The sequence below is a fragment of the Ptychodera flava genome, chromosome 15 (assembly GCF_041260155.1).
Source record: "Ptychodera flava strain L36383 chromosome 15, AS_Pfla_20210202, whole genome shotgun sequence".
In the NCBI taxonomy this organism is placed as follows: Eukaryota; Metazoa; Hemichordata; class Enteropneusta; family Ptychoderidae; genus Ptychodera; species Ptychodera flava.
The window spans coordinates 18802799-18823259 of record NC_091942.1 but is presented as its reverse complement, the minus strand read 5'-3'; the positions used below and the strand labels follow the sequence as shown (position 1 = coordinate 18823259).

At 39.7% G+C, this 20461-nt stretch overlaps 2 protein-coding genes across 5 annotated transcripts in view; one reads left to right on the top strand and one right to left on the bottom strand.

Moving 5' to 3' along the window:
• Positions 1 to 3199: 3199 nt before the first annotated feature.
• LOC139151428 (ileal sodium/bile acid cotransporter-like) lies at positions 3200 to 15354 on the top strand. The gene is made up of 6 exons (XM_070724226.1): positions 3200 to 3925; positions 7607 to 7766; positions 10190 to 10361; positions 11065 to 11555; positions 11834 to 11930; positions 12637 to 15354. The coding sequence occupies exons 1-6, from the start codon at positions 3465 to 3467 to the stop codon at positions 12786 to 12788; spliced, it is 1533 nt and encodes a 510-aa protein (XP_070580327.1). The 5' UTR covers positions 3200 to 3464; the 3' UTR covers positions 12789 to 15354.
• A 1866-nt stretch (positions 15355 to 17220) lies between these two features.
• LOC139151427 (CCR4-NOT transcription complex subunit 3-like) overlaps positions 17221 to 20461 on the bottom strand; it is a 30865-nt gene continuing 27624 nt past the window's right edge. For 2 of the 4 annotated variants that reach the window (XM_070724221.1, XM_070724223.1), the window contains 3 exons: positions 19618 to 19759; positions 18616 to 18741; positions 17221 to 18115 (listed from right to left, as the gene is read on the bottom strand). In XM_070724221.1, the coding sequence (XP_070580322.1) occupies positions 18020 to 18115; positions 18616 to 18741; positions 19618 to 19759 (364 nt within the window). In that variant the 3' untranslated portion in view covers positions 17221 to 18019. The remainder of the gene's footprint in view (positions 18116 to 18615; positions 18742 to 19617; positions 19760 to 20461) is intronic. The other 2 variants (XM_070724222.1, XM_070724224.1) reach the window with 1 other exon arrangement.

The window sequence follows — 20461 nt, the reverse complement described above, 5'->3', positions numbered from 1 at the left end:
GAACTTGAAATGTTTTTATGTAGTTATAGCTTTTTAACTATGACAAATGCCACCTTGCAAATGAACCCCTTATATATCATTATCAGACCCCGCGACTGGCATATGGCATTATCAAAACCCATAAAGGATATATTGCATGTCATTGCATGCATGTCAACACGATTTTTAGAGCAGCCTGACCAGATTACTGTACTTCACAGACGAAACAAAAAGACTAGGAAATACATCAAAATTTCCAGCTTCCGGAGTAATAAAGGGTCAATTGGAGTAACTTTTGATGATAGTTCCATTATTGTCGCTAAACAACAAATATAATTATAATATTATATAGGGCTCAGCCCTTGGTGTCGCGCCAGGGGTTAAGATTGGCAATGTTATTTGTATTGATTCATGAAAACTGTAATTGTTACTTCATAAACGTTTATATGACAACTATGCCCAGTTTCCCTCTGATGAAAGCAGTTCACGTACTTACACGACGTCAAACCCTGCAGCAGGGCAGGTATAGATTTTCTGTAGCGTGTAAAAATTTTGGACAAAAATTGGCAATTTTTACAATGATAACAGCCTATTGCGTTAAACAAGGGACGTATTATGCAATAATTATCATTGCAATGGTAACCGCACTGCCCACCTTCCACTTGCAAGCTGAAAACTATAGCGTTCCGTCTAAAACCTTGCAATTTTTGAATCTAATTATTGACACAGGGGGCGCTCTTCTATAATTCAATCCCAGCATTCTTTGCGTATGCCCCCGTTCATATGCACGACAGTTTTCTCCGTTTATCTATATCAACGATACTTTGTATCAGCGACAAGGTGTATAATAACATTTACTGGCTAATAAAAGAGGTATGTTTTATAAAAGGCATGTATATCATAGTAATTTGTTTCGTATTTGTTTATTTACGAGTACTCAAAAAAAAAAAACATGGCGGCGCCCATGAAAGAAGGACACTTCCGGTACTCGCATAGTATATTATGAATAAGCGCATGCGTAGTCAGTAAGCCGCTGGCGCGACTATTACCATGCCCTGCCTGTGGCATTTTGATTGTTGAGGCTGAACCACGTGACTGACCACAAATACACAGTAATGGTTTGTTTACATGCCCGTGAATATGAATAATAAGATTAACAACTCAAAGTATCGTAACTTTTACAGCTGAAACGTAAATCATAATCAATCACAAAATAAAAAAGAGCACTTGTAGGTCAAGTTGAGATACTTTTTTCTGAAAACATCCCCGGATTTGCCAATTTTTTACAGCACGCGTGACAGTGTGTCGCGTATTGCTCAGTTTCTTGGGCCCAGTTGTCGTTCGCCTCCTCAAAATTTTCGAAAATTTTGACGGTTTTCTGGGTTCGCTTGATAATATGATGGAAATAACAGACTCCGCTCTGACCATTAACGTTTATTTGTGGACGCGGGCTCGAGGAAAGCCAAATTAACGGGCTCGGCAAGCCTGGCCCGTTAATTTTCGGCTTTCCTCTCCTCTCGCCCTTGCCCACAAATAAACGTTAATGGTCAGCGCGTCGCCCGTTATTTCTATATTCTTCTTCCTCTCCTTCCGGTGTAGATACGAATTTAGATACGAATTATTAGTCTTGTCGACACATCACATTTTGTACAATGTTTATGCTGTTATAATTATTGACAAGAGGACTCGGGTCCCGACTGAACTTCAGTCGTGATCAATAACACAATAAGCTTACCATTTGATACATGCACACATACATACTGTACTGACAATATGATCTCCAAGCACTTCGATGTGGTTTGGGGATCTGGGAGTAGAAAGAGAAACCGTATTTTACAATCCGAAATAAATGATAAGAATTTAGTACATCGAAAATTACAGTTATATGCAGTAGGGGCTGTAAGCTGAAGACTGGACGTGACGTAGTAAGTGCTTTGTCATAATTAATCCGGTGATAATCTGGTGACAGCGTCAACGGATTTTATAACCTTACCCTTGCTTGCTTTGGCGCATTGGGCAATCAAACGCATCAGATAATAAAACGCTACACAGATTCACAGTGATAAAACTTCGCGTAAGAGTGTCGAAGGACAAATACATGAAACAGTGAAGGAGAAAAAGAAATCTTAACAGAACCAGTGCCAAGATGAGACCAAGACACCAAAGGTTGATAGTATAAATCTTTTATTGGCAATTCATGTCATAGTCAAACGCAATAAAATAAAATATAGAATAGCAAGAAGAAACCTGTGCTGAGACAAAGACACCCCTACCCCCTTCCCTACCCCTGGGGACAGACATTTCAGCAGCCTGTATGATGAAACCAAAAGCACTGTCATAATTTCCTGGCATTTTTGACTTTTTAAATTCCCATTGACTGTTACAATATCCTTAGAAATATGAAGGTCACCGCTGTGGCCAAGTACTGCATGGCTTTGATAAGGAAAGCAGGGAAAGGGCTATTGGGCGTGAACATTCCAATGACGTGCTGTACTCACGGCGACAACAAGGTTTTGCCAATTTGGAATCGTTTCTTTCGACTGACATGGTCGTGAGTTTTCTCATCAGTACAAGTCCGTTGTGAAAGAAATTCGTCATCATAAGTGGGCATAAATACGCAATTGTCTATGTTTGTTTCTCCCGATGGTTGGAAAAGAAAAAAAAACTTTAATAATTAATGAACCAAACAAGGTTCCTAAAAAACCTGAACCATATAATACTGTACCTTTGTTCACCAGAAATAGTTTAAGTTAATTCTTTTCTTTCCAGTTACTTTTGTCAGCATCTCGTTAGAACGAAAACGACTTCTCAAAGAATAAACACATTCATTTTGAAATTTCTATAAACTCATACACTAGTAGTTTCCGCAATGTGAAAGAGAGACTAATTAATCTTGAGATATGGGATGCTCCCCCTCAATATAAAATATTGCGTGTTGAAAGCTGCTGAAAATGAGTGTGGTTGCTGGAGGAGCAAATGCGGAATTCTGGGAGAAAACCGTTACTTGCTTTACTAATATTACGAATATTATTTACAGTAATAGAATTTGATCACGGGGTCTCCCTAGAATAAAACGGTTTCATATCTAAATGAAGACAACTTGGACTACACGCTCACTTTCCTTTGTTGTGTGCATTGCAAATTGAGTCTCGCGGGGTATGAACACTCTGCTTTCCCTATAATAAAATGGACTCGTCTAGAATCGAAACAACAGTATTGTATTGTTTAGTGGTGAAGGGCTTCAGGCTATGCGCTACATGCTGGCTGTGGCTGAATACTGGCCAGGTTTTATGGCGGCAAAGGACCCTCTGTATCGCTGCTGTACGCGGAACCTTTGAGTCACACTACCGCTTGCCGGTCTATTGTATGCTTTTTATGGTCACGGATGAACGAGGACGTTGGACTCATGAACAGAAAGGCCAAAGAACGTATGCACACTCGACTATATCGGCTGTAGTCAATTTGTCGTCGACGACCCAGGAATTATGCCACGGGATATGTTGCGGGCAACGCGGATAACTGCATTTGACCTGTTATTTTTACTAATTTTCAGCGTCAGCCGTATGACAACAGCAGAAAATGAAACGCTGGCTACTTTCGATTTTATTCCGCCGAACATCAAGTCACTGGTGGAGGGCCAGGACCGGGATGTCCTCGTCAACCACTCGGCGCTCGCCGACGACATGCTGCTGACTGTTGTCGCCAGCGACGACAAGGTGTTCAGAGTTCTCAATCCGGTAGTATTTGTCAACCGCCAGCAGCCAGTGTTCACCAATGCGAGCAACACGAGCGACATTACCGGCAATTCGACTTTCCGGGTTCATGGAATTCGACTGGGAAAAGCTTCGTTGAAATTCCACCTCACGAGAACCGACGGCAGCGAACTGCCCAAAAATGATACGCCCCGATTTCCAGAGTTCCAAGTCTGGGTGCTGCGTCCGATAAGGTATTTATTCTGTCGAAGTTGAGTGTTAATTTGGATACCAGTATAATATTGTATATGTAGGTTTGCGTGCTTGAAAACCTATCACCGCGTTTATAAATAAACAGTTGACATTTCCGGTTTCTATAGGGAACGCAAATAAAAATATTCAGTTAAGCTTACCGTTAAATTCATGCATGGCGTGAAACTGTGGCCAGATCAGGACCACAGATAAAGTGTCTATAAATATTTAATAAGCACGGGTTTGATGTCTTTCGCCGGCCATTTTACTTTCAGCGTTACTAAAAAAATAACCTTGACACTGTCGGGCTTCAAGCTTGCTCACCATCAGTCGTGATTTTAATATTTTTGTGACAGGGCTCTACGTGATATCATAGAATCCAGGGTCTATGGTGACATCGAGATTCCATAACTAGGTCAGCTAGGGTGGTGGCAGATCTGTATTACATACCTGTTCATGTCAATGTGGACGGGACTGTAATTAGTCTATGCACACGCAGAATCATTTGACCAAAGTCAGGGGGTTGAGATATTCCGAATATTATATAAAAGAAATTTGCCATGATTGATTACTGAAAGAAATGTGCCAGCCAGTGGCTTACGCGATTCAAAAAATCTGTCTTCACTTCCCGGTTTGTCACATCCATGGAAGTCGATTGCGACGCCAGTTATGATAAGTGGGAAACCCTTGAATGCCAACTGAAACGGTTCCCTTGGGCAGTGACTGTGCGAACCTTTGCTATATAGGCCTACACTTACATAGTTACCATTGTACGCAGTGAGTAATGCCACAGGCTGTCTTTGTGCACTGAACTTCAGTCTATAGCCGTAAATACATGCAAATGTCTGTTTGTGAAAAGAAACTATTTTTCCCTGCAGTTTACCTTCGCTGTAATCATGCAGTCGATCCTTAACTTGTCCATACATTTTCAGGATCAGAATGCGTATTTCTGTTTAACCTGTTCGGTCACAGTGTGCAAAAAGGCCTGTCTGAGTCTGACCTACACCATTTCCCGGAGGCATGTTATAGGGAACATGCATACATGTACTTAGATATACCATAGACCCTCGAGAATTCACGAACTTTCACGATCAAGATTTTGGTGCATAGTAATTCTGTTCGGTCCGTCTGTACTATCCATTTCGGGGACACGAAAAACTGTGAAATTATTAATTCAAGGCAATTTTCATCCTATTAAACCATAACTCGACTTTCAACATACTATAATGAATGTAGAAAGTTCAGGATGTCCTTTGAAAAAAGTTAATTCCTCCACCCCTATAAATAGAGCCCAACAAGTACAGTACAAAACTGATAACGATATTGGCCTCTTTGAAAATAGCTACAGGGTAGCAGCCGACCCGCACCTATGCGTAGCAACCGGACAGCGTGGGCTCTGTAAACCATAAGCTTAGACATGAGAAGAATTTAGGCGTATCAATAGCCCGAGCGGACCGTTGTCATGGAGAGGCCACTCGTGACTAGCTTTTCATTGTTGCGAACACACGGCTCGACACTGAGTCTTGCAAAGTCTCACCTTGACCACCACATGCAGTTAATGGAAAAGTTTAGCGTGACCTTGGCCACGGTCCTTTTGTGGAGGGGCCGTGCCTTGGCGATGGCCCATGACTATACAACCTCCCGTATAAAAGGGCTTTGTCTGCACTCAAGTACAAGTATAAGCAAGTAAAGGCATGTTGTGTTATCCATCACGACTGTCGAGTACTATTGCATAAATATAAGCTCACCAATAACGAGTTTTGATTGTTGGGAACACACACTCGACACTGTATCCTGCACAGTCTGACCTTGACCACCACAGTTGAATATCAAAGTTTATCGTTTCCTTGGTGATATATATATATATATATATATATATATATATATATATATATATATATATATATATATCAAGTTTTATCATATATTGTATATATATATATATATATATATATATATATATATATTATAACAAAAATTACTTCAAGTAGAAAGTAATGATATCTGTATACTTAAGTTTCATGCATCCTGCAATCATCAGACAGCAGGAGAAACACTGATGCTTGCAGGATGCATTAAACTTAAGTAACAGATATCATTACTTTCTACTTGAAGTAATTTTTTTGTTTTATTTATAAGCTCTGCTTCAGATCGAGCACTGTAATTTCCCACGAGGACATCTGTATACCTTGATATATATCTATATATGTATGTATGTATACATATAAAATGTATATTTATGTATATATGCATACATACGTACATAACATACACACAGAACAAAATATTACTAAAAATCGTATATATATATATATATATATATATATATATATATATATATATATATATATATATATATATATATATATATATAATATAAAATATACATACATACATGCATATACACTGTCAGACAACATTACTCAATTTGCAACGCCAGTTTATAAAAAACTATTGCAAGCATCTCTCGACTGGAATTGAAACTGTATCATGCAGTCAACGACCTTGCAATGTTTCGTTCAGCTGCAATGGTGATTAATATTCATTTTTTTCTAATTCCCAATTGACCATCGTCTTCCTCTGAGAGATCAGTTTCTCTGCCACCAGATTTAACACTAGCAGCCATGTTCACATCACCAGCTGGTATCACATCATTCCAGTGCAGTGTAGAATATGAGAAAACTGACTAAACGGACAGCATTTCACGCTTCGTTATTGGACATACAATATACCAGGGGGAGAGATTGATATCAACTATAGTTACCCTTTGACGTCGCCATCTTATGAAATGAGCAGCTTGCATTAAATGACGCAATGTTTCCATATATGGCGATATCGGCTTACACATATTACGCCGACGCATGTAGTTTGACGGATGTTTTTCCACTGACGATTTTCATCACATGCCGGGTCCCGATTCCAGTCAGGACGTGCCATTGCGTGTTGATACTGTGTTTATTTGATCTTTTGAGTGATGCGTATTTTTCCTATCAAAATTTCAGGCATATTCAAAATTTCATGCACATTATATCAAACATTTCACTGTCTACAGTTTTTGATCAAAATTTTTTGGGGAAACTGAAAAAAATGTTTAGATCTGAAAAAAAAGTTGGTATTAGGAGTTTGGCGCTCAAAGGGTTATAGTAAAAAGAGCAAATTCGTTTCATTGCCTCGGCGATCGCCTCCATATTACACGTTATGCAAGATTACGTATCTACGTGCAAACGCCGAAGTCTGGTGTAAACTGTGACGTCATCACAAAGATCAAATACGCATTGACTGGTTTTCTGTTCCCTGGCGATTGAAACAGCGGACATTGACATCTCTCACACACAGATGGCACGCGACACTGCAGACACCCCAGCAGCCTTGCAATGCCGCCTGTTCTAATTTCCAATTAAAGATCCAATAGCTGTAACGTAATGCAGTTCCTAGTCATGCTGGTTCTGCTCCAAAAATCATCTCGTATTGTGCATTATTCAACTTGCCAATACAGCCTGTATATAAATCACATTATAGCATTACATAGTTTAGACTAATATTTTGTATCCGATCATATTTTAACACAGAAGAAAGACTCTTAGAAAATAAAGATGTTTAGCAGAAAAACATTGTGAAAATATTTCCTAAAGTTGCAGCCGATCTCCATTAAAATTTTATCGTATTTTCTCCTCAAATTCCAGAATTGTCGACCAGATCTTTCCGTATGCGATTGTGCTGGTATTGGTGCTGAATACCTGTACGATGGGTTGCAAGCTACAGTGGTCCGTCATCAAGTCACTGTTGGTGCGACCCGCCAGCGTCTCAATCGGAGCCTGCTGTCAGTTTATCGGAATGCCCCTGGTAAGTGTGGTTCGCGGTTTTAACCCGCCAAAATGTGAGATCTTGAGATGTGTTTTGAAGATCCGCCAAGAATTAGTGACTTACACCGTCATTGTAATTATATGCACTTCCCCCTCAATTTGCTTTCAAAACAAGATTGCAAATATGTTAAAATATACTTGGTAGACTATGTCAGTATATTAAAAAGCGAAACAGGAACAGAGACACGTAAAGATTATTGACCAATCCGTACACGCCTATGGACATCTACACCTCGTTTGCGACATGACGGAATTTGTTTGCTTTATCTTACTAATAAAAATCACTGGGATTTTTAATACAGGCTGTAGGAAAAGTTGGCAAATGGTCTAGCCAAATGATTGCATCCCACTTCACACTCATCAACTCTTAGATTTCAAATGGCATTTGGTGAACTCGTGTTTCCATGGACTGGGAGATACTATGTCAAGGCAGAATTATAAAGGGGATTTTGCGAAAGTAATATTAAACCTACCTCGAGGCTAAGTGTCTGATCTTTGTCACAGAAACCGCTTTTAGCGATTCATGATGGACAGATCATACTTTTACTGCATCATATTCATTTCGGATCTATTAGAAAGCGGAACAAATCGATGAAGCAATTTATTTTTCTTCCTCCAAAATATTACCATAATTTTGTGCCGCATTGCCATTTATTTCCGACGACAACAATACTAGACATTGAAGCTGTGTTGCGCAAATAAATTACTGAGTAATAGGACTTTAGAAACTGTAATACTTTACGCAAGCACGTGAAACGCTGTTTCCCTTGAAAGTTTACTCGACTTTTAATCATTTCCCGAAACTCGGTTTGACTAGTATTTCTGCACAGTCCACGCTGAGTGGAAACATATCTGGATTGGCAAGTGAATGCACAAATCTAAGGCTGCTTCATTACCGTTGCTTCATTACCCTTCATGTCTGACTCATCATTCTCAGTCTTGATGACGTCAGTTGTATCATAAAATTACCCATGCAGCAGTTCGAAGGGGATCGTCCCGTCTTGAAGTTATATTGAACCCTTTGAGAGCTATGAATTTCGCCACCAAAATTTTAGTGGGAAAGTTTACGAATTTCTATGAAATTTTCTTGTAATTTTTTTACAATGTTAAATCACAAGGACCTCACTTTTCAACGGCTACTATTTATGATCAAAATTTTGGAAAAATCTGGAAAAAATGAAGAGGTTACCTTTTATAAAGGTGACAAGACTGACTTTGACACTCAAAGGGTTAACTGATGTTACCTGTCGACTTTTAACCTGCTCCCGCTTTTAAAGGACGTGTCGTCGGAACTGCGCATGTGTGACTTTCTCGTTTACAAAATGTATTTCATGCATGATATCTAGATGCATCGTCACGTCAAAATAGCTACAACATTTAAATTTACTCAGTATATTCCATGTTAACAAACATGTTTTAACTTTCATCAATCAGAGTTCCGACGACACCCTCCCTTTAAAAGACGATATTAGGTTAGTGGATTTTCTTCATTCTAATTCAGTGTAGTGGCACGACTAGCGACTGGCCCAGAGACAACGCGGCTGTTCCTGTGCACTGGAACAGGTTGGCAATATCTTCTAAACGTTATCTCATAATTGGTGTCCGCTGCATTTTGGAATACACATTTGCAGTCTACTTAGATAGGCCAATATTGTGCTTATCTATTTATATGATTTTTTCCCGACGGATTCCATCATGAACGAAATTAATCCGCTGTGAACCTTGCCCTTTAGTGTAGTTGTGGTGTTAGCCGAGCCAAAATTACGGAAAAAATATAGTGTGTATCTTTTTCAGGCATGTAACCATTTGGTAAATTAAAATACTGTATACTCTTTCACTTTAATGTTTGTCACAAAACATCTACGGCGGCGATTATTACAACATAGATCGCTTCCGACATCGCAAGTAACCATGACCGATGTCACTGTTGGCGGGGACACAATCACTTCAGAAGTGGATGCCAGCTGTATGTTAATAGACCGTCAGGGTTACTTTAATAATGAATATATCATTCTTCCCCGCATGCGCAGACGACTATAAAAGCACCAGAACAGACACGTCCTTTAATACACAATATGATGAAACACATGATGTAGGGATTGGCTTGTTTCATTCTTTGTGTGTGTCCTTCGTCTTCGTCGGCCTTGCCTTCCTCAGGCGAGGACCACAAACGCGAAAACATGCAGTGTGAAGACCCGACACCACGCAAACAGACACATCCTGACATATGTAGACACGGGTACAGACATTGACACACATCCTGACGTTGACTCACACGGACACAGACACTGGCATGAATATGGACACCATTGACCTAGCAATACTCGGGCATGAGTGTACGATTTTTGAAACGAGTGTTTGTAAATCCTGTCAACAAACTGTCCCGCTCTTCATCATTTTCAGTTCGCTTTCACCATATCGGTGGCGTTTTCACTTCCACCGGAATCGGCTTTTGGTCTGCTTCTGATTGGCTGTTGTCCAGGTGGAGGCCTCAGCAATATATTCTCCTTCCTATTGGACGGTGATCTGACCCTGAGCATCACGATGACTTTCTGCAGCACACTTCTTGCCTTAGGTAGGTATCAGACGATGACCCAGCTCACTATTATGCTAATACAGAAAATACAAAATCTGCATTCCATCCAAGTATTTCTCAGTATACGATAAATTCAGCTTAATTTCGTCAATCTCTTGGTCTTTTTCTTCCCACACAGGCATAAAGATATTTCGTCTTCAAAGGATTATGATAAAGAAATGGTTGTATTGAATCAATTGTAACGGTGACAAATTAGTATTATTATGCATATATATGCGGTATGCAACCAAGACAATGCAATATATCATATGAAAGGAGTTTTATTTCCGCTCTGCTGCATCTAGAAGATTCTAAACCACTTCGTAAACGGCATCTGACAAATCGTCTGCGGCCTAGCCGTCGTTGTCCATGCAGTGGACAGGTATAACACGTATTGCAAACTGTATACTGTATGTTGTAAATAGTTTGTATCGTACAATTAATGGGTTTAATTTATATTTTCCTGTAACAAGTCTGTGCACATCCCTAATGGCACGGCGGAGTCCTCTGTTCGTTTTGCTCAAAATATCCAAAGCGGTCAAATCCTTCCACGCTGCTCCCGTCTGCATCGTCGTCACGTTCCACGACCACGGAGCAACTTGGCGTGATACCACAAGATAATACAAGATACATAACATACCGAACGTTCATTCTCTGGGTTGTCTGGATTTCGACTTTTTTCTTTCTCTTTCCATTTTTTCAGGAATGATGCCCCTCAATCTGTTCATCTACTCTCACTACTGGACATCCGGGGGCAAACGTTTCCCCGTTCCCTACATCACAATAATCGTCTCTCTCGCCTTGCTTTGCATACCCGTCGGTATCGGCATGGCCCTGCGACACTTCAAGCCGACAGTGGCCAAGAAAGGGATAAAGCTGATACGACCAATGGGGATCCTTCTTATATTGCTAGCTCTGTCAACGGGCGTGTACAGCAACATATACCTGGTATATCAGTGGGATCTTGTCATACTAGCCTGTTCTTTCCTACTACCAGTCGCTGGTTTCGCGCTCGGTGCTGTAGCCGCGCTCGTCTTCAAGAGAGAAGCGCCGAAAGTAAAGACGATCTCCATGGAGACAGGGATACAAAACTCCGCCCTGGCGACGGCGCTGATACAGTTGATGTACGACCAACCTGACAGAGACCTGATGTCGGTCGTGCCGCTCACTTGTGCTACCGGACAATTTCTTATGGTGAGGAACCTCAAGAGTTAAATGTTTGCATATTAGAGAGAGAGAGAGAGAGAGAGAGAGAGAGAGAGAGAGAGATGTGCGTAAGATATATGACACGTTTTGTCGGGAAGAGGGCCGATTAAAGCCATTTGGTGTGAGGAAAACGGCGACATAGCCTTTTATGTCCGTAAAAAAGAGCCCAAAAAGTCAACAGGGCGGGCTAGACAGTCGACGGACTAGAAGGAGACTGTGGTATAATAAATTCGAATTTAAACTGTAGCATTTTCTTTGCGAAACAGGTGACGTTCGCTTACGTCATTCTCGTCATTTACAAGAGATGCAGAAGGAAAAGCTTGGAGCACAAATATTCACGAGAAGAGATAAATGATAGCGACGGTGAGTTGTTTCATTTTTTATATATCTATAGATAGGTGTGTCAGTAACTTATGTGTTGGTCCGCTGAAGTTACGTTGTGTAAAAAAAAACACAAAGCGAAGTAAGATTTCTGTGCGAGGGAAATGTAATTTTAATCAGCGGCCCCAAACAGATTGTAAGACCGACTTTATACATTTGTCACTGGAACGTTTCGAACGAAAAAAAAATTTAGTATCTGAACACTTCCCATGTCATTTTCATTCATCATTATTATTTCATTTTTTGTCATTTTCATTCATCATTATTATTTCATTTTATTATCATATTTTAAATCAGTGTAGTATTGTAGTACAAAGATTAATACAAATTTAATTGTCATGGTAACAAGGAGGCAGCAAAATAGCTTTTACGTCAGTCGAGCCAAACCTAACTGACTCATTTTCTTGTTTTAGGATTGTATTAATAAAGTAGGGACTACATTTTTCGAAATCGCGCATAAATGAATTTTCAGAATTTAATAGAGTAAACATACTGTTAATAATTACACCTGTTTATATTTTCTTTGATTAACATACCATCAGACATACACTGCAATGAGTATAGTTGTGTACCGATGTAAATGGTGTGTCCGGAAGTTTGTGCTTTGGCTGTATTTGGTGAAATATTCCATAATTAACCACATCTATAATATCGCTGAATGACGTAGATATCTTGGATAATTTTTCAGGAGAAACAGAAGGGAAGGATGGAGATCAACACAGCCCCGTGACGACGTCAACGGGGATGATATCGGTGGTCAGCGGCGACATTGTTCCCGATCATGGGGAATCGCACCCGACAACGCCCTCTGACAAGGAATCAAACCAGCTACTCATATAGCTAGATGATGGGTGTAAGGAATGGTTTCACACAAGTGCAGTAGAGATTTATTTTCAATCATCAGTTATCCGAAGTTTCCACTCTCAGGAAGCCAACCGATCGTCATTTGCTTTCTACTTCTGGTTCTGTGTATCGGATCACCCCACACACTGCATCGGCAGGGCGGGCATCGTGATGTGAGCGTGTGCTCTATCGCGTCACAGGAGATTTTACTGTTTTATGACAACAGCATTATATGGAACAATCTCTGCTGTTATGTTTATGTATGTATGTATGTATGTATGTATGTATGTATGTATGTATGTATGTATGTATGTATGTATGTATGTATGTATGTATGTATGTATGTATGTATGTATGTATATATGTATGTATGTATGTATGTATGTATGTATGTATGTATGTATGTATGTATGTATGTATGTATGTATGTATGTATGTGTGTATGTATGTATGTATGTATGTAAGCTTTTATATGTATGTATGTATGTATGTATGTATGTATGTATGTATGTATGTATGCACTGAAAAATAAAAAAAGATCAGAACTTCATCAGTAGCAGTGTTCCAGTTGAAGTTTTGAAGTTTTCCTCAATACATTCCATCGTTACAATACAGTCCCTTCGCCGTATGGCGACAAACTACTAGCTACGGATTGACGCTATGGCGTTATAACACCCCTATCAGGAAATACTCTTGACTGTTTTGGACTGAGATGGTGTGTTCGGGGAGTAATTACGTCATAGTTTAAATAATTCAAAAGATCTAGGAACCTTTTCCACTACACTTATTGATCTACGCCTTTGTCTCTGGAGGCTGTGAGTGCATCAGTCAATCATCGATTCCATGGTCTTCGCTGCGAATAGAAAGTCGTGAACTAAAATGTCACAAGAAGATCATATATGGGATATGTGAATGGTTTTACTTTTAATTCGCCATTCCTTCAAAGTCAAGGCGTAGTTTTAACATCAGTTTTTATCATCAGATTTTACCCCGCCAAATATAAAGAGATTGTGTAGGCCACTATTACCACAAATGTTGAATAATCTGATATGGTTATCGCAAACTTTGTCATCTACGGCGACGTTACCTTGTTTTGATAACAGTTTTGGTGCACAGTACTATAAACTAAACTTTGTAGGCCTATCTGATCTGTTCCAGTACAACATGTTTGAGTCGTACCTACATGTTGTGAACATTTATACTTGACGTTGTTTCTACCGGAGTCGTCAGGGTCTGGCCAAGATTTGGTATAATCGAGCTTCCCGCCTTCGTCAGTGGTAACAGAGGTGTGAACGAAACCTATCAGTGATTCAGCACCTTGATATCAGACGGAAGACCACGTCAAGCACGACGCTCCTGTGAAACTGCAGGTGTCTGGTCTGAAAATGAACTGAGATTTCCGTCGAACTTGCCACCTAGCACCTTTCTGAGTATTTCACTGTCGATTGACCGTCTGACTTGACGTGACGTGGCCTTTTGAGTTGCTTTAAAAAGGAAATCACAAATGGAGCTGTGTTGAACTTCTTTCGTGATCATCACACTTTGTGGAACGAATATCCCTGGCGTCGGAGTTTCCTCTTTTTAACTGGCCGTAGAGATGCGCGCCCACGCGTGCAGTTGAAATGCACACTCATGAGTATAGGGAGTTTGCTCCACGGACGGGACACAACCGTGTGGCACAAGCAGAAAAGTCATGACAATCATAGTTTTGTATTTGACAAGTTCAATGGTGACATCTTGACCAACATACTCGGAAACCGGAGCAATATTAACACGTTTTAATGCCTTATGCCTATCATCAAATTATTCCGTACCCATTCAAAAAGTGGGCGTTGCAGACTTTTTAAATAAACGGCTTTTTCAATAACACCAAAAAATAGTGAAAACCAAATTCATCACCTATAACAATAAACAATCCTTTAAGCAATCGAACACCTTATCGAGAGTTTTCAGTAAGTAAACTCTGTGTTTCTGGTGGTGCTGAATCATCACATTTACGGGCACACACAGCATTCGTAACTGGAGGATGACGGGATCGAATATATTACAAAGTCAGTTGACGTCATAAAATATGTCATAATTTAACACAGTTTAAACTTCTTTTTTGATAATGGATGAAGAGTAAAATATTGATTTTTAAAGACTGGTCGAGGTCATGGAAAGGGTAAAGTCAGTACTTAATTAAGCGTCAGTTTTTATCAAAACCAAAACGAGGACGTTACAAAAAAAGTAGGCGGTAATATAGCTTTCTCTCACCTTGATGCAACTACATTAAAAAGCATTCAATTGTCTTATTTTTTAATTTACTGTAAATTTTATTTATTTATATTTGGATTGATAATTTGTTGGGGACTGATAATCTCACTGTGTAATTTATCTTGTACTTACATGTAATAAGGAAATGACTGTGAGTCAATGTTTTACTTATCGTTGCTAGAGTTTTATGTCATATTTTTATCTTATCTAAACAGATTTCGCTGCTCTAGATTTAATACCACTTTGTATTTCAGAGGCAAGGTGTGGGGCTGATGTCACATCTATAAATATCTTTGTGTATGTTTTATATAGATTTATGAGGAATAAAGTTGTATGACGGTGTTTTTGAAAGGGAAAGAAATGGGCTGAATGAGAATGCTTGTCACTTTGTCCATGAATAATTGAGTGGGGGCTTTAAAAACTTTTGCTCGAACTTTCCTCAATAAAAGCAACCATTCTCTTACGATTCGAGAATATACGTAAGGGGTCACCATGCAGTTTGGTGCGAGAGAAATAAATTCCCTAAAATTTACCTATATTTGAAATTTAAAATGGCCGCCATCTCTGTGTTAACTTCGATAAATTTTCGTTTTCGAAAAAACAAAAAGCCCGAGAAAGTGCACTGTAGAGCTTATACCTACCAAAATCAAAACAGACCTAGACCACCGTATGATCATGCAATGTACAAAATAGCATGTCATTTTGATCAACCGTTTTTAAGTTACGACTGGAACAAAATCTGTGTACGGACGGACACGCAATAACAATGTGATCTGGTAACATAGGATACCGTTAGGGCCTCTGGCCTTCTTTGCCCCCCCCCCCCCCCCCCCCCCCCCCCCCGAACAGCTGAAAGGATACAGAAGAACAAAATGCATTACATTCAGTCATGAACCCTTGTCGCTAACATCTCTAGATCTTATCAATTTAACAAGTCGTCTACTGAGAAAGACCCAGCCCTAAAGTTCTATAGCCGACTAAAGAGGGCGCCACACTGGTGAAATGGCAACCTGTTTATGCCCTCAACCTGAATCCTGACAGAAAAGCGTGATCCCGTGTTAATAAGGATTTCACCGATGTTTTTGAAGACTTAACGTAATCTTGATTCTTCAGAAAATAGGCCAAATTCAAGGAAATCATATGATTCAGAAAAGCTAATCTTGATTCCTTGACCGTTGACAGAATAAAATTGCAAAATTGCACTACCAGCATCCTTTATACATTCATAGATTTTTTTTGAAAAGGAAGATTCTGCTCGTTTCTCTTTGTTGTGTACGTCTGGGTTATTTATGACCTGCGACTGTTCTCGCAGATGTTCACTTGCTTATTATGGTAACATGAAAACTGAATGGACGTCCTCTGATAAAATTACTTTGCACAGTTTTGTAAGCGGATAGTTTCTGGCAAGCGTTTTTGGCACTGAAAAGAGGTGGGGATGTGAAAGACTCATCAGGACCACGGAGGAACTCTGTACAAGTACCAAGCTTTTCCTTACACCCGAACGCAACAAGCTTGTTAGCAGTACAGCTCTGTTCACCAAACCAGAGAACTGAGATCTAATAACTCTACCACTAAGTACCTGACACACTGGCATTGCAGTGTCGAACTTGTTCAGAGAATGTAATGGCCTTATTTGATACCCCATACTTGATGCATTCGTGGGGTTTATGAAAATGGGGCCAACTTGGGGCAAGAAATTGTTTCATTTTCCCAGTTGCGTGGTACCCCAAAACATTATGGTTGCCAGTTACACATTAAAATGTTCTTTCTCAAAACCTTTCAAAGACAAAAGTGGCCTTATTTTTTATATCATATAGAAGGGTTGCACTGTAACTCAGGGAGGGCTTGTTTGTGTAAGTGTGAAGGGGGTTCATATTGACGATAATTATTTGTCTATAATTTTTTTAAAAGTGACGTTTACCTTGGGTTAGAGATAAGGTTTCAAATAACACAAATAAATTTGCAGGTCGACAAAGGTGTTGAAGTCATTGTCTGTACAGTCTCTGTGACAGCATCCCTCTTTATAGGCACTCTCTCTGATGACACAATTCAACACACACCACACACTTGCACCCTTCTCAGAAATACCCCCTCCCCATTCCAGGGACCGATGGAGAAATGGGTCGATGACGAGGAGGTCGGAGATAAACTAAAAAGCACACCAGCAGCATGGTTTATATTTGATGCCATTTTCCAGCAAGTTTTTAATAAGGATTATGACGCAAAGCACTGTCTCCCCTCTATGGCTTCTCTCTCTCTTTTTTTTAACTTCTGGGTATTTACAAGTTGTAGGAACCATAAACAGGAGATACCGCCAGCGCATACACACATACGGTCAAAACTCATGTTTGCCATACCATCCAGTACAACTGTGCTGTACAAAAATAAGGCCAGTCCTTAAGGGTCAGAGTGCAGTATGTATAATCATATATTAAAAGATCATTCACAGTTGTCTGGATAAGTTTTTCTTTTTTTCAACATTTTTATGAAAAAATGACAGGGGGAAAAAATAACATAAAACTATCATGATTTCTTTTTTTTTTTAGACTCTTATACATAATTTTTCGTCAGAATTATTTGCTTCCATAGTTGACGTGACTCTGATTGTTAAACAACTAAAACAAAAAAAAAACAACCTGATTTTCCCCCCTCCCGACCAAACTTCCACTTCCCACAAGTCGTCCACACACGTTCAAGGAACGTATTCTGAGTTTCCATCTGTAAACTTGTTGCTATTGAAGCACATCCTAGTTAAACATTTTTTTTCATCTTTTTAAAGTTTTTTTTTGTCTCCTAAAGAATGGGAAGTATTTAGGAAAGGAAACAAGAACACAGTTCGTAGGCTGATCGATGATGCTGATGGAAAACGCCGATGTTGGATCCCCCTCAACCTTATTAAGGGAGGGTTTACTTTGTGTTTTTTTTCACATTTTTCGGTGTCAAGACTATGGGGTTGTAAACAACAAAGTGGGTTATAGGTCTCTGTCTTCAAGGTACCGGTATTCAAATGTGAAACCTTCTTTCTTCCTCTGTCCCCACTTCTCATAGTCAAAATAGATGTATGTGCCCTGTGAAAGAAGGAAAGGAGACATACAGTAATATAATGTTGAACACTTCCTTCATGTCTTTCTGACCTATTTATGTAAAAGGAAAAAAACAAGCAGATTTTGAGGGAATTCTCAAATGTGAACTCAAGGTCTTTGTCATCCACAGTAAAACAATTGCGTGAATAAAACTCTAAATGGTAAAACTTGCCTCTGGGCCCCTTGATCATTTTGAACTCATTGAGATGGGTTGGGGGGGTTTACAAAACAAGTTTTCTAAAAATATCACGCTAAATCTGTGTACCGTATAACAGTACTTTAACACTCCCCCTGAAAGGGTCTCACACCTATGACAAGTTTGTACAAATCAGACCAGTTGGTATTTTCCCCCGACTACTGTAATTCAAACTTGTATGCACACAACAAGTCCATTGAAATCAGATTTGTGCCAAAATACCAACTCTCAACTTATCAGATTCACCGAACACGAGTTCACGTTTCACACACACTTCAGCGACACCCACCTGTTCGTACTCGTCAGTTATTGTCTTTGGCTCTTCATGCCTCTGAAACCACATCATGTATTTGGTATGGAATCTCCATGATTGCTTCTTTAGTGCCTTAGCTGCTAAATACTGAGCTTTCGTCCCCTGTAAAGCAAAACGGTAGAGCAGAAAAAAAGAAATGGCCATGTTAAAAAAATTATTGAGAGGCTGGTAGAGGACAAAAACCAGAAATATATACTGGACAGCTTTGGTGTTAGATTGAGAAAAAAGTTTCAAATCACAGCATACCAACACAAAGTTAGGTAGTTTTCATATCAATTCACTGTGTCTACTTCTAACCATGGCATGCGGTGAATAATAGTTTTGCAGGCAATGCTGTAAACTCCATGGGGTAGCTTTCAATGCACTCTGCAACCTCCTGCTTTTGGTATGACACCAAGTTTGTTTTCTTTGACCAAATTTGACCACTATAGAAGGGAGCAGGGTGTTCTAAGTCTTGAGTCAATTCAAGTCCCTTTCCAAGTTCAAAAATTACGCCTTCATATCCTGCATGCAGAGTTTCTCATAGACTTAACGCAGACAAATTTGACAGTACATTCATAAATGACAGCTACATTCTGCTTGTCTGTATATTTTGTTCAATGGCAACTACTTGATGGCTTGTGGTTCCCTGGCGTGACTCCAGATTATACACAGTAACTGGTCCAATCGCTGATGATGACACACCACAGAACATAGCAGTATCATAAAATTACATGATGTGTACATTTTTAAGCAACACCGTCATGTGAATTTGAAATGACAAGGGCTCTTTGGAAAAAGTTTTCATCTTGTACATACAAACAGCATACAGCATCCTTCACTGTGATGCATAAATTACAGCAAACATTTACAATCTACAAGGTTAGCGTTTCAGGACAGCACACAATTTGTTAGGGTTTTTTCACACATAAAAAGTGAAAATCAAGCCAAGAAGCAAGCTACTCACGCATAGATACTTGGAACTGGAATGACACTCACATGACTTACCTCAAGATAATAAAAGATAAAGAAAAGTGTCTCTGTTGAGAGTCTTTGGAAGAACTCCACGGAATCCATGTGGGGTGGCATGACTTGATGGTGATAAGGTGGTGTTGGGCAGGGATTTCTGGGCAGGTAGTGCCTAATGAAGATCAAATGAAAATTGGTCCAATGTGAGTTTAGTTTTGTCCCTTGCCTTGCTCTGAAAGGCCTGATACACAAATCTGAGGTTTTGAACACACGCTTCTGTTCCTCTCAAGGTCTGCCTGGGTGAAATTCTTCAAAACTGAACAATTTGTTTTCGTTTGCTGGGTAGGTTACAACAAGGCTTGATGACTACAACATCATAGATACCTGGGTAACGACTGTCATGTTGATCTGATTTTGACATCAAAAGCAGTTTATCAGTGCGTGGGTGAGTGTGCATGTGTGCTGGAAAATGAGCCATTACTTTCTCAGTAACACGACTATGATGTCATTGCTTATGAGATACAAATGATCTCCAATACCAATACCAATGATCTTACATTACATAACATACACCAAAAGTCACATTGCCAACAAATACAGATTGAATACCCAATAGTGGCGCGCCTTTGAAATTATAAACTTTTGTGGGGCCAGCCGAACGGCCGGCCGGCCGTATCATACAGCCAATACTTTTCACCATGGACGTAAATGATTGACGCGAGTATTACACTTCCTGGTTGAAACCGAGGCAATCTGGAGGCAATACCCGTCAGAGGGCGTACTTAAGCCACAGTCACTTGTGATTCGATACATGATGGCCGATGTGTGGATGCATTATTACGTATACCACACAGCGGCCGTCGTGTATTGAACC